Source organism: Oncorhynchus kisutch, linkage group LG28, assembly GCF_002021735.2.
Source record: "Oncorhynchus kisutch isolate 150728-3 linkage group LG28, Okis_V2, whole genome shotgun sequence".
Taxonomy (NCBI): Eukaryota; Metazoa; Chordata; class Actinopteri; order Salmoniformes; family Salmonidae; genus Oncorhynchus; species Oncorhynchus kisutch.
This window is the reverse complement of record NC_034201.2, coordinates 40,942,879-40,957,785: the sequence shown is the minus strand read 5'-3', so window position 1 is coordinate 40,957,785 and position 14,907 is coordinate 40,942,879. Positions and strand designations below refer to the sequence as shown.

Genomic DNA, 14,907 nt, shown 5'->3' with positions numbered 1-14,907 from the left:
AGAAGTAGTTGGTGAAACAGGCGAGGCGGTTATTTGAGAAACCAAGGCTGTTGACTCTGCCGATAAGAATGTGGTGATTGACAGAGTTGAAAGCCTTGGCCAGGTCGATGAATACAGCTGCACAGAATTGTCTTTTATCGATGGTGGTTATGATATCGTTTAGGTGCACCCATGACTAGCTCTGATACCAGATTGCATAGCGGAGAAGGTACGGTGGGATTCGAGATGGTCGGTAATCTGTTTGTTAACCTGGCTTTCGAAGACCTTTGAGAGGCAGGGTAGGATAGATATAGGTCTGTAGCAGTTTGGGAATAGGGTGTCTCCCCCTTTCAAGAGGGGGATGACCGCGGCAGCTTTACAATCTTTGGGAATCTCAGACGATAACGAAATAGAGGTTGAACAGGCTAGTAATAGGGGTTGCAACAATTTTGGCAGATAATTTTAGAAAGTGGGGGTCCAGATTGTCTAGCCCGGCTGATTTGTAGGGGTCCAGATTTTGCAGCTCTTTCAGAACATCAGTTATCTGGATTTGGGTGAAGGAGAAATGGGGAGGATTGGGCGAGTTGCTGTGGGGAGTGCAGGGCTGATGACCGGGGTAGGGGTAGCCAGGTAGAAAGCATGGCCAGTCGTAGAAAAATGCTTATTGAAATTCTCAATTATAGTGGATTTATCGGTGGTGACATTGTTTCCTAGCCTCAGTGCAGTGGGCAGCTGGGAGGAGGTGCTCTTATTCTGCATGGACTTTACAGTCTATGTGTGTCTCATAATGCGTGTGTCACTTAAATATGGGATTCATATTTTTATATGACATGAAGAAATACAGGTTATTTACACTTTTCTACTATTACGTGGAGGACTTTTATTTTTTAAATGTTCGGAATTCGGGACCCGGAAGTACTGTTTTAGTGTTGCTGATATTATTCTCTTGACACGTAGCTAAATTGGCGGAGTCCAGAGTAGAATTGTTCTACGTTGCAGGTAAAACAGTTAGTATTGCTTTGTGAAGGCCATAGTACATAAATATATATAGCTTGATTAAGTATTTTATTGAGGCCCACATTAATTTAGTATGTTTTCAGTTGTGCTATAAACGAGCTAACGTACCAGCCACTCTGACATTCTGCTCTAAGTCTAAGCTAGGCAGCAGCCAGTTAACTTTAAATAAATTTGCATAGTTAGCTGATAATTAGGTAGCTACCACCGTTTTTAGTGAATTAACGAGTTAGCTAGATATCGTTTTAATTTAGCTAACATTTCGCTACATTATTATTGGCTAACGTTAACTGTGCCCTAGCTAGCTGACCTCGTTAGCAAACTACCTAGCACCTTTTTCTGTTGGTTGGCTAGCTGGTCACTACTTTGGCTAACAAAATTAGTTCGCTAACTAATGTTACCCAACAATAACTTTACCGTTAGGTAACGAGCCCGGTGCCGAATTGCGTAGTTTAAAAAAACGAACGTTAGCTAGTTAGCTATAATTTCATTGAACTCCTGATTAAAGCTAAATCTGCCTGGGTACTTTTACACAGGCAGACCAATTCTGATCTTGTTTTCACTAATTTGGCGTTTTTCTTAATCAGTTCAGCTCTGAAAAATATCTGATGTGATTTGTCAAAAGACCTATTGGTGTAATAAAAAATTATTATGGGCTGCCTGTAAATGCAGCCTAAAATTGGTAAGAAACGTAAATACAGTATTTGCTAATCTAGCAGTAAAATAAAGAGGTCAACCACAAACTAAAACGTTAGTGTCCTGGAAACCAGACATTGAATTACGTTAATTTCTCCACGATATAGAAATCATCGTTTGAATCAAGAAAGCTACCTCTCATGTCTACAAGTCAGAATTGTTGAATGCAATTATATCTTCATTATTTTCACGTATTTTACTGGTTGTCGGTGCGGATGGCCCTTTTTGTCGGTAGGAATGTGAAACAATATATCCACAGGAAAGTATAATTACATAAACTTTTCAAAGCCTGGTAGTGTGTTCAGATTTCTATACCTGAAACATGCGAGCAGAACAAAGTAAACTCGTGCACCAGCTATATTTTAATATTGTGCCATGCTTCAGGTGATAGAAATGTAAATGCACTACCAGCGCTTTAAAACGTTCATTTAATTACTTTCCAGTGAATATTGTCTCACATGCCTACCCCCAAATGGACCAACCGCACGGACAACTGGTAAAGTTAAAATATATTTTTATTCAACATTGTGACTTGTAGAGGATGTGAGAGAGAACTTTCCTGATTCAAATATTAATTTCTGCCCGACGTAGAATTCAATTTTGGGTTTCCAGGCGAAGGTGTTGGTGAATAGTATCTTCGCTGCACCGACATTATTAGCTGTTAGCTATCCAGCCAGATAGCGATGTAGCAGCTAGCTAGCTATTATCCCAAATGAAAACGCTTCCAGAGTTCGGTATGATTGCACAACATCAATGTCACTGTTCAGATGGATTCACGTCTTGAAAGTTGGCGAATGGCGTTCCCCATGACGCTGCGTTTCTAGCTAACGTTTGCCATCTCACTAGGCTAATCTGATTTAGCTAGTTACTTGAAAGGATGAAGGGCAGGAATAACAGACACACAAGAACTTCCTTAGATACCTATGCGTCAAGAAGCTGTGCTATGCCATCTATTGAATACTGTTGACAATTTTCTCCTCTAGCCTTACTAGTCTTATATGAACCATTTGTTTTATGCAGACTGTCAGAAATGTCAGGGTTTGACAACCTCAACACAGATTTCTACCAGTCCAGCTACAGTGTAGATGACCACGGGCAACCTGCTGGATATGGCTACAGTAACACAGAAGATCCCTACAAACAGTAAGTTTTGTCAACCTGTTAGCAGTGCATTAATCATGACGTGCTTTGAGGCAAGTTAAGGACCGTATCACTTCCACCTTTTTTTATTTTTTTATGTTACCTTTATTTAACTAGGCAAGTCAGTTAAGAACAAATTCTTATTTTCAATGACGGCCTAGGAACAGTGGGTTAACTGCCTTGTTCAGAGGCAGAAAAACAGATTTAACCGACATCCTAGACCCACTACAATTTGCATACCGTCCCAACAGATCCACAGATGAAGGAATCACCATTGTGCTGCACACTTCCCTATCCCACCTCCAAAAGAGAAGTACCTTTGTAAGAATGCTGTTCGATTTCAGCTCAGCCTTCAACACCATAGTGCTCTCCAAGCTCATCGCTAAGCTCAGGGCTCTGGGTCTGAACCCCTCCCTGTGCAACTTGCAGACCTGCCAACATGTCCGCATTTTGCGTACCAACTACGCAATTCTGTTCATGTAGGCAGGTACGAGATCCGAGTTAAAAGTACGCAGAAATGAATAGGGCCTGATTATTTATATAAATACATATATATTTATTTACATTTGAATGAAAAATAAATCTAACATCCCGATTCTCGAGCTGCAACAGGTAGACATGTACAGAGTTTGTGTCGATGGACATGGAGATTAATACATCATTATTCGATGTAGCTACCCCAGTGTCTGCCCTTCCTGTTTTTTGTGATGCTGAGTCTTCCGACTCGGCTGTACGTAAACACATGGACAAATCCCTTATCGACTCTGTGTGTTGTGGAAAGGTTAACACTGATTGGTTCAAGCTAACGTTAGCGAACAGAAGATGGACGTTCAGTGGGCTCTTAAGTGCCAGCAGTTCACTCGCATTTGCTAGTGAAAGAAATGAAATGCAAATACGAAAAATAACTGGTTGAATTTGTGCGAGTTTGATACATTTAATTCTGCGTCCCATTAGTTGTATTTTCCACGTAACATTACGAGGATCACGCATCCTGATAGACTAACTAATTATGATCCACGTCACAAAAAGCATAACAAAAGTCAAATAAATATAAATATCTTGGCATTAAATGGAGTGGGGAGTTTAGAAGACTGCGTGATGGAGAATGATTGAGTGTCAGGTATTAGCTAAAGAGGTAATGCTTCTAAAATGCCTTTGCACTAGATTTGAGATTTTATCCATTTTGAAAATCTGAAATGATGTATGTGCTGAAAAGAAATCTAATAGGCACCTTTACATAGGCTGAAACAGCAGACTCTTATAGCGAACAGCGGTCAGATTCCCTTTGAGGTAGCCTACTTAAGCTTTGCGTAACCAGTTTGCGGTCTGTGTCGATGCAATCATTTGTTTTTGTTTTTATGTTTTCAAAATGATTTAGCTATTAGTGTTGATTTAGGAACCGTGTCTAAAAAGCCAATACTTGTGAGCTGGCCCTGTTTGAGAGGTGACATGCGTTCCTCTACTATAGAGACTAAACTTGGGAGCATGTGCTTAGAAAAACAGATCATTATCTCCATTCTACACTGAACATGTAATGATATAAACATACAATCTGTGCTAATTCCACAAAACGTATATTTTATATGTTCTGTACTTAGCAGTATGAATATTTTATTTGTTTTGTAAATACCTTTTCAATGGACTGAACTGAACCAGGTGTGATCCATAATGTTTAAGCACATGAATATCCAATTTCCAGCTTGCGTCTGGTACTCTAAAAAGTTTGACACGGTTGGCAGGCCTGGACTTCCTGATGGGCCGACCTCAAGTGTTGTTGCCTACCTTCACCACATCTGCCACGCTGATCCTCAACAGGGGGGCCCCCGCATGTGTGCTTGCTCAGCCCCTTGTGCTCAGCCCCTACTGTTCACCCATAAGTGTGTGGCCACGCATGTCTTCAACATAATCATCAAGTTTGCCGATGACCAAACAGTGGTAGGCCTGTTTACTAAAGCTGAAGAACATACGCACATCAAGGTGCTGGAGTTGTAGTCAAACTCATGGAAAACAGAAAGGAAAACGCTGCACACTGCTGGTCATGCTCCCAGGTTATGTTTATTTATAACAACGTTTTGACACCTGGGTCTTCTTCAGGCATCCGTATTCTGTGTATATATATATATATATATATATGGCAGTACTCAGTGACATCACTTCCTGAAATGAGGTATTAGCAACCACAATGAGACAACCTACAGTGAGGAGGAGAGCACTCTGACAGAAGTGGTACAAGGAAAATAACCTCTCCCTCAACTTCAACAAAACAAAGGAGCTAATCGTAGACTACAGGAGACTGCACAGCAGAGAGCATGCCCCAACCATATTGACAGGGACGCAGTGGAGAGGTTCAGAAGCTTCAAGTTCCTCCGTGCATCAAAGCTGGGACCGAGAGACTGATAATCAGCTTCTATCGCCAGGCCATCACTGTTAAACAGTCACCACTAGCTGGCCCCCGCCCAGTGCCCTGCCCTGAACCGTAGTCACTGTTACTAGCCTGCAACCACCCGGGTACTCTACCCTGCAACTTAGAGACTGCTACCCTATGTACATAGTCATTGAACACTGGTCACTTTAATAATGTTTATGTATTGTTTTACCCACTTTGTGTATATACTGAATGGTGGGGGGGGGGGGGGAATATATCTCTATCCAGATGGCTTCTGAACGGCTTCTTCCCCCAAGCCATAGGACTCCTATCTCATATATATATATATATATATATATAATTTATTCTCGGCTATCTCATGGAGATTATGTATAGATATAGATAGCCGTTCAGGAGTCCTTTGGCTTGGGGGGTAGAAGCCATTCAGAAGCCACCTGGACACAGACTTGGCGCTCTGGCAGCAGAGAGAATAGTCTATGGCGCCGGAGTGTGTGTGTATACATACACACACACTGTCTTCGGAAAGTATTCAGACTCCTTGACTTTCTCCACATTTTGTTACGTTACAGCCTTATTCTAAAATTGATTAAATCATTTTTCCTCATCAATCTACACACAATACCCCCCCATAATGACAAAGCAAAAACATGTTTTCAGAATATTTTGCTAATTTACAGTACCAGTTTGGGCACATTCATTCAAGGGTTATTCTTTATTTTTACTCTCTTCCACATTGTGGAATAGTAGTGAAGACATCAAACTATGAAATACCACACATGGAATTGTGTAGTAACCCAAAAAGTGTTTAAAAATATATATATATTCAAAGTAGCCACACTTTGCCGTGACAACTTTGCACACGCTTGTTATTTTCTCAACCAGCTTCCTGAGGTAGTCACCTGGAATGCATTTCAATTAACAGGTGTGCCTTGTTAAGTTAATTTGTGGATTTTCTTTCCTTAATGCACTTCAGCCAATCAGTTATGTTGTGACAAGGTAGGGGTGTCAGCAGTACAGGCTGGTGGGGTGATGGTTTGGGAAATGTTTTCCTGGCGCACGTTAGGTCTCTTGATACCAATTGAGCAATGTTTCCATGCCCCGAATAAATCGGTCTGTTCTGGAAGCAAAGGGGCTTAATTTACTTGACTTTATGTGCGTTTTGTATTGCTAGGTATTATTACTACACTGTTGGCTCTAAAAACGCTAGAGTATCGCTGCACCTGAGAACATCTGCAAATCTGTGTATGCAACCAATAAACGTTGATTTGATCAGTCACTTTTCTAACTCACTGTGATCTGAGAATAGCTACACTTTAGAAAAGCCTGTCTCCAATTTCTCGCAAGGGCCAGTTTTGTTAGTTCTGTTCCCATGTTGCTTACTAGCTTGAGATGTGACATGTTTGTGTTTAATAAAGCCTTGGAGGGGTTCTGAGAAGTGTTCCTATGTGTCACCCCAGGGGTCAATATGGTCAGTATGACTACTCCCAGCCAATGGGATACGCAGCCCCAGGGATGATGCAACCTCAGCAGCCCTACACCGGCCAGATCTACCAGCCCACACCGGCCTTCACACCTTCCCCCACGCAGTCCATGTATGGCAGCAGCTTTGACGACGAGCCCCCGCTGCTGGAGGGTAAGGATAACCCGGTGGTGAGACTCCATAGGGGAAAGGGATGGTAAAGAATGCTTTATCCCAAATCAAGCCCTTTCATCCACCTCCCTAGGCACCTTTGTTGATCTGAGAGGATTGGCTCGTTTTAAGCAATATGGCACAAATTCCATGTGATCTATCAGAAGCCAGGTGGAGCTTTTCGATTGGATCCTATACTCTCAGACCTATGCCAGAGCATGGGGGCCAGAGCATGGGGGCTTCATACTTGGGATTGATTGGGGGAATGAAAGACACTGGAATTTCCTCAAGGTGAAAGAGTGGGCAGAGGTCAGGGGTCGAGGTCGACCGACGATTTGTCAACGCCAATTCTGATTATTGGAGTTTAAAAAAGCAGATATTAACATTAATGGTGCAGATTTTAATCGGATATTTTATTTATTTATGTATTTGTAATAATGGCAATTGCAACAATACTAAATTAACACTTATTTTAACTTAATATAATAAATAAAATCAATTTAGTCTCAAAAATAAATAGTGAAACATGTGCAATTTGGTTTAAATAACGCAAAAACAATGTTGGGAGAAGAGAGTAAGTGCCATATGTGCCATGTAAAAAAGCAAACATTTAAGTTCCTTGCTCAGAACAAGAGAACATCTGAAAGCTGGTGGTTCAATATTCCCAGTTAAGAAGTTTTAGGTTGTAGTAGTTATAGGAATTATGATGCGTTGACTATTTCTCTCTCTACCATTTGTATTTCATATACCTTTGATGTTCTTATAGGCACTTTAGTATTGCCAGCCTAATCTCTGGAATTGATAGGCTTGAAGTCATAAACAGCGCTGTGTTTCAAGCATTGCTAAGAGCTGCTGGCAAACACAGTAAAGTTTGAATGAATGCTTACGAGCCTGCTGCTGCCTACCACCGCTCAGTCAGACTGCTCTATCTAATCATGACTTAATTATAATAAGCACACAGAAATACCAGCCTTTCGAAAACAAAATGTTGATTCTTTCAGTGAAATGCGGTCCAAAATGTTCTGTTACATTGCACAACCTTCAATGTTATGTCATCATTATGTATAATTCTGGCAAATTTGTTCACATTTCGCAACGAACCAAGCAAATTGTTGCATATACCCTGACTCTGCTTGCACTGAATGCAGAAGTGACACTATTTCCCTAGTTAATATTGCCTGCTAATATGAATTTTTAACTAAACATGCAGGTTTAAAAATATATACTTCTGTGTATTGATTTTAAACAAGACATTGATGTTTGACATTTGTGCAAAGATTGCTTTTTTTGGCAATGCGCTTTTGTTAAATCACCCGTTTGGTGAAGTTGAAGGCTGTGATTCGATGATAAATTAACAGGCACCGCATTGATTATATGCAATGCAGGACAAGCTAGTTAAACTAGTAATATCATCAACCATGTGTAGTTAACTAGTGATAGTTTTTTAAAATAAGTTAACAATCTTAAGTTCAATGCTAGCAAACAACTTACCTTGTGGATGCAAGGAGCCAAGGTCCTTTAGACGCTGCACTCGCTTAACAGGTGGTCAGCCTGCCACGCAGTTTCCTCGGATTGCAATGTAATTGGTGTCCATGCCGATTTAATCGGTCGACCTCTAGTCGGGGAGCGCTATGATGGGTTTCAGATGTCTTCAAATCAAATGTTATGTTACATGCTTCGTAAACACCCAGTCACGAACAGTGAAATGCTTACTTACTGGCCCTTCTCAACAAGAGAAAAATATACAAATAAGTAGGAATAAATACACAGTAATGATAACCTGGCATTATACACGGGTACCAAGTCGAAGTGGAAGGGTATGAGGTAATTGAGCTAGATGGTACATATAGTTAGGGATAAGTTGACTAGGCAACAGGATAGAAAATGCACAGTAGCAGCAGCATATTGGATAAGTGTGTGCAAAAAGGGTCTATGCAGGTAGTCTGGGTAGCTATTTGGTTAACTATTTAGTCCTTCTCATGGCTTAGGATAGAAGCTGTTCAGGGTCCTGTTGGTTCCAGACTTGGCGCATCGATACTGCTTGCTGTGCAGTAGCAGAGAGAACGGTACATGCCTTGGGTGGCAGGAGTCTTGGAACATTTTTAGGGCTTTCCTCTGGAGCTCGGCCCCGGTGATGTACTGGGACGTAGTGTCTTGCAGTCGTATGCCAAGCCGTTCCCATACCAGGCGGTGATGCAGCCAGTCAAGATGATCTCAATGGTGCAGCTGTATAACTTTTAGATCTTTAGTGAGATCTGTTCTGTATCCGTGTTGCATTCCCCCTGAGACGGGAAAGTCTCTAAGTCAGAGTTGCCGAGTTACCCAGCTGTGTGCACTAAATGGGTCTGCAGTCTAGGGCCATCCTGCTGGGGAGGAGCCACCAGGGCCATCCTGCTAGGGAGGAGCCACCAGGGCCATCCTGCTAAATCAAATCAAATTTATTTATATAGCCCTTCGTACATCAGCTGATACCCAGCCTAAAACCCCAAACAGCAAGCAATGCAGGTGTAGAAGCACGGTGGCTAGGAAAAACTCCCTAGAAAGGCCAAAACCTAGGAAGAAACCTAGAGAGCAACCAGGCTATGTGGGGTGGCCAGTCCTCTTCTGGCTGTGCCGGGTGGAGATTATAACAGAACATGGCCAAGATGTTCAAATGTTCATAAATGACCAGCATGGTCCAATAATAATAAGGCAGAACAGTTGAAACTGGAGCAGCAGCACGGCCAGGTGGACTGGGGACAGCAAAGAGTCATCATGTCAGGTAGTCCTGAGGCATGGTCCTAGGGCTCAGGTCCTCCGAGAGAGAGAAAGAAAGAGAGAAGGAGAGAATTAGAGAGAGCACACTTAAATTCACACAGGACACCGAATAGGACAGGAGAAGTACTCCAGATATAACAAACTGACCCTAGCCCCCCGAGACACAAACTACTGCAGCATAAATACTGGAGGCTGAGACAGGAGGGGTCAGGAGACACTGGCCCCATCCAAGGACACCCCCGGATAGGGCCAAACAGGAAGGATGCTAGGGAGGAGCCACTAGGGCCATCCTGCTAGGGAGGATCTTATTTTTGAGCTAGGCATACATCTTCCACTCCATTCATCTGATACAGTGGTGTCATAGGGAGACATGCGTTCTCATCATAAATACTTATTTCTTGGCTTGTAATTTCCTTAAATGTAAAGTGTATTTCATTCTAGGGGGTATATAGATTTTTGTTCAGACTATTGTATGAATGAGTTGTCCCTCTCACCCAACCCTTTGTCTTGTATCTGACATTGTTTTAATATATTTTCATGGGTATGCCTCATAGAATTAGGCATAAACTTTGACCACATCTGGCAGAAGACCCTGACAGTGCTCCACCCCATGAAGGCAGCAGATGGTAACATTATGAACGAGACTGACCTGGCTGGACCCATGGTGTTCTGTCTGGCCTTCGGAGCCACCTTACTTCTAGTAAGAACTATTCTATTGATGCAGTACATCACTTGAACACTTACATGGTATCAATATGTATTTTAAATTTGACCTTGTGCTATAATATAACATTGTTTGTCCTGGGAAGAGATGACTATGTAAAAGGGGATGGCTGATGAGTTGTCTATGTTCCTGTCTAACTGCTACAGACAGGAAAGATCCAGTTTGGCTATGTGTACGGCATCAGTGCCATCGGCTGCCTGGGGATGTACTGCCTCCTCAACTTAATGAGCATGACCGGCGTGTCGTTTGGCTGTGTCGCCAGCGTACTGGGCTACTGCCTGCTACCCATGATCCTCCTTGCCAGCTTCGGAGTCATCTTGTCTTTACAGTAAGTACAAACATGGGCCTGAGAAGAGGTTCGCTCAATATGGTAAGGTCCTGTGTCACTACACTAGATCGTATCTGTTTATTGTAAGTGTCGGGTGGTGCACAAAAATTTTATAATCAGCCTTTGACTTTTGCCCTATTTGTTTGTTTATGGAGTATTACAGTGCAATTATCTTCACCACACCAGTGTTTTCCCTATATTTTTTTTCTGCAATGGTAGTGGGTTTGGTGGTCCGGGTACATGCCGACATTTTATTAACTGATCTAACTTTATTTACCTTTTTCAGAGGCATGTTTGGAATAATCATCGCAGCCACGATAATTGGCTGGTGCAGTTTCTCTGCTTCCAAGATCTTCATCTCGGCCCTGGCCATGGACGGACAGCAGCTTCTGGTGGCGTACCCCTGTGCCCTCCTCTACGGGGTCTTCGCCCTTATCTCTGTCTTCTAAATGTTGTCGGTCTACACCAGGGTTCCCCTAACTCGGTCCTGGGGCTCTGGGGCACATTTCCTTTGTTTGCCCTAGTACTACACGTGTTTTGAATAACCAACTCTTCAAGCTTTGATTATTTGAGTCAGTTGTGTAGAAATCCAAAACCAAAATGTGCACCCAGGTGGTGGGACCAGGACAGAGTTGGGGAAACCCTGGTCTAGAACTGTGTTTTCCAACTCCTATCGTGCTGTACCTCTAACAGAACACATTCTTCCTGTAGCCCTGGACAAGCACACCTGATTCAACTTGTCAACTAATCAAGCCCTCATTGAGTTGAATCAGGTCAGTTTGTCTGCGGCTATAACAAAAAAGTGTATGCTATTGGAGGTACTGGAGGACTGGCATTGGGAAACACTGGTCTACACCCTGCAAACGGACCAACAAACCCAACTAACTTTAGGGCCTGTCAGAGGCCCTTCTGTGCTGCACCCCCATCGCAGTGGTGTGACCAGTTACCCTGTCTGTTGCATTCCATTTTTACACCTGCTTACACAGGTCTGTGCAAAAGTATAAATTCCAAACCCCTTCTATTCAGGACTAAGGACCCATCCACCGACCACCACAGAATCTTCTATTCAATGTAAAGCTTCTTTATTCTGTATGTTTGTTTCTTAGATTTATTTGAGCCTTGAGGCCTTCAGAAAATGGTTTGCACAAGTATTTTCAATTTTTTTCAACTGAAGCAGGAGATTTGAAATAGAGCAGTTAGTTAATTCTGTCGGCCCTCTCATGCATACATGCACATCTGGGTACTCTGAGGTCAACTTGCAACTCGGAAGAGACATATCTTACAAAGCTGAAATGGTTTTAAATTGCTGAAACACCAAAGCTCTGTGCCCTTCCCCACTATATTTCCCAGCCCTAGGCGCATGGCCTAACAGTGAGCCTCCTTAGCTAACTACATGTGGTCAAGGGTGTGTTAGTTATGCAGCTTGTGTGATTGTAAACTTTGGTCAGTCAGTGCCTGCATAATGACAGCTGCACACATGCAGACTCAAAGAATTTATGTCCCAAAAAAATAAAATGTTGTTTTTTCATTTTCTCTATTGACCAGTGGGAACCAGCTAATGTGTGCCTCATGACCTAGTTTTTGTTCATATTTACCGGCACATTTATTTTTATTGTAAAATGATAGTTTGATCACATTAAAGCTGAAATATGAAACCTTTTTGGCGACCTGACCAAATTCACATAGAAATGTGAGTTATAGCTCTGTCATTCTCATTTGAAAGCAAGTCTAAGAAGCGGTAGATTTGTACGCTATTTCTATGCTTTCCTTAAGTTAAGTTTCACTGTGTAATGGTATTGTACTACAGGTTGTTAAACCACACACGAAGGAGCTCACAGATCCTGAGTTTTGTCTCCTTAACTTAAATCCTCCTTTTCATGCAGTTTGCATTTAATCAGTTTTCTATTGTTTTCAACCCTGTTCCTGGAGAGCTACCATCCTGTAGGTTTTCACTCCAAACCTGTTCCTGGAGAGCTACCATCCTGTAGGTTTTCACTCCAAACCTGTTCCTGGAGAGAGACCATCCTGTAGGTTTTCACTCCAACCCTGTTCCTGGAGAGCTACCATCATTTAGGTTTTAACTCTAACCCTGTTCCTGGAGAGAGACCATCCTGTAGGTTTTCACTCCAACCTTAATCTAGCGCACCTTCTAATAGTTAGCTGGTTGATAAACTGAACCAGGTTAGTTACAACTGGAGTTGGAGTGACCATCTACTACAGGAGGGAAGTTCTCCAGGAAGAGGGTTGGAGACCCCCCTGCTGTAGGCTATGTGTTGAGGCTTTTTTTTTTGGCTTCAGGTTGAAAGTTTCGGTCTTTTGCCATTCACTTTGGACTGATATTAAAATGTGGCTTTGGAATTTTGATTTCACACACAGGTGTCATCTGAGAGGCTGTTAATGAGCACAGGGTTTTAAGGTCATTGTTTTTTTGTTATTCCTATAGATTTGTTTCTGTGCTAAACCTGAGCTCCTCAAATGGATGCGTTTTTATATTTTTGCCCTCTTAAGCAAAATGCGGCAATGAAAATGGAGTGCTTTTCAATTTCAACAAATGTTAAGGGGGTACTGCATTTCAAAAAACCCAGAGTAAATACAGTAAGTAGCCTTTCACGAGCTAGCTGGAACGGCTCAAAGGAGCAGATCTCCTGAGGTAGATTGACGTACAAGTATACCCCCTGGACAGGATGCTAGTCTATCGTAGGGCCTTACCCAAAAATCTCCTTAATGCTGAGTGCCAGGCAGCGACGCATCGTGTCCCATTCTTAGTCTCTTTGTATGATGCGGCCAGGGATCAAACTCCCAACCTTTCAATCTCAGGGCGGACACAAGGCCACTGAGCAATTACAGTGCTGCTCTTATATGGCCAAGTATTTATATACTGTATCATTTGTTTTGTACATCAAAGTCGATGTTGTGCTTTTGTCATGTGGAAATTCTTTATAGATGGGCGTCTTGCTTGGGTGGTTTTATCTGCCACTATCTAAATAAAATATCTCATGTCATCTATGGTCCGTTGCATCATTTTTACAAGCACGTGATGTGGCGTCCCGCCCGCAGTCCATTTTAGTATTTCTCATGCTTTCAGCCTAAAACATTTTAAGGTTTGGTATTTCTGGAATTCATCCTGTAATGACTGGGTGTTGGAACCAAAACCACACTCACTCTGAGTCTACTGTATAACGTCGTCTTTGTTATCAGAAATATAATTATTAGAAATACAACTTATCAATGAATTGAGTTTTACATAAGCTACCCAGGAAAAGTTTAAAGTAAGGTGATATAAATACGTAGCCTCAGAAACAAAGTTCATGAGATTAGTATTTGATAATCTTAGGTAATATTAATATATGAGCCATTACTGAGACTCACTTAAAGACAGCACCTTCGATCATACAGCAGTAGGAAAACAAGGATTTAACATCTACAGAAAAGACAGGAATGTCTATGGGGGAGGTGTTTTGGTATATGTTCAGAGCCATATTCCTGTAAAGCTCAGAGGTTTTCATGACAATTACGTAGAAGTGCTGTGGTTGCCGGTTCACCTGCCTCATCTGAAGCCTCTTCTTTTAGGGTGCTGCTATAGGCCACCAAGTGCTAACTGTCAGTATCGGGAGAATATGTGTAGGATGTTAGATAAGGTCTCTGATACTTTATATTCTTGGTGACCAGAACATTGACTGGTTATCTAGATGTCCTTTAAAGAGTAAGCTTCTTACTATGACTAAGGCCTGTAACATGACCCAGGTTATCACTCAACCAAACCGAGTGTATACTGATAGTGTTTGTGACAGGTTTACTCCAAATAAATATCAGTTCGCATTGGCTGTAGTGACCATAATATTGTCGTAATACATTGTATATTACTGTTTTATATAATTTTATCCTTTCAGTATGAATAGATTGTTTTTATATATCCTTAGAGTTTGAAAGTAGTGTTCGGTTCAAGCTCTTCGTGTATGAGAAGTCAAATGATTTAGTGGACTCTGAATGTGTACTTCCAATAACTCCAGGCCTCTCCTGACTGATAAGAAGTCCTGGGTGATGGAAAAGTATTGAAGTCCATCTTTGAGGAAAGGAGGGGGTGAGAGCTAAGAGTATAAATGGACACCACTTTATTGAATGTACAATTGGAGTTATTAAAACTTGTTTTTCAACCACTCCACAGATTTCTTGTTAAATTATAGGTTTGGCAAGTCGGTTAGGACATTTGTGTCATGTACAAAGTAGTTGTTCCAACAATTGTTTACAGACAG

The 14,907-nt window shown here is 41.8% G+C and overlaps 1 protein-coding gene across 2 annotated transcripts; it reads left to right on the top strand.

Annotated features, from left to right (window-relative positions):
• Positions 1–882: 882 nt before the first annotated feature.
• Positions 883–13,515, top strand: LOC109872805 (Yip1 domain family, member 5). Of its 2 annotated transcripts, none has more exons than XM_020464145.2 (6): positions 883–978; positions 2,710–2,832; positions 6,673–6,848; positions 10,157–10,302; positions 10,473–10,654; positions 10,941–13,515. In XM_020464145.2, the coding sequence occupies exons 2-6, from the start codon at positions 2,720–2,722 to the stop codon at positions 11,101–11,103; spliced, it is 780 nt and encodes a 259-aa protein (XP_020319734.1). In that variant the 5' UTR covers positions 883–978; positions 2,710–2,719; the 3' UTR covers positions 11,104–13,515. The 2 variants fall into 2 exon arrangements, with proteins under 2 accessions (XP_020319734.1, XP_020319735.1); XM_020464146.2 differs by lacking the exon at positions 883–978 and adding an exon at positions 2,165–2,185.
• The last annotated feature ends 1,392 nt before the right edge of the window (positions 13,516–14,907 follow it).

Bases quoted from the DNA above. Each gene is read 5' to 3' on its own strand.
- LOC109872805 (XM_020464145.2), top strand. From the start codon at position 2,720: ATGTCAGGGTTTGACAACCTCAACACAGATTTCTACCAGTCCAGCTAC. The intron at 2,833-6,672 runs GTAAGTTTTGTC...GTGTCACCCCAG, and splicing joins ACAGAAGATCCCTACAAACA to GGGTCAATATGGTCAGTATG. The intron at 10,303-10,472 runs GTAAGAACTATT...TAACTGCTACAG, and splicing joins TCGGAGCCACCTTACTTCTA to ACAGGAAAGATCCAGTTTGG.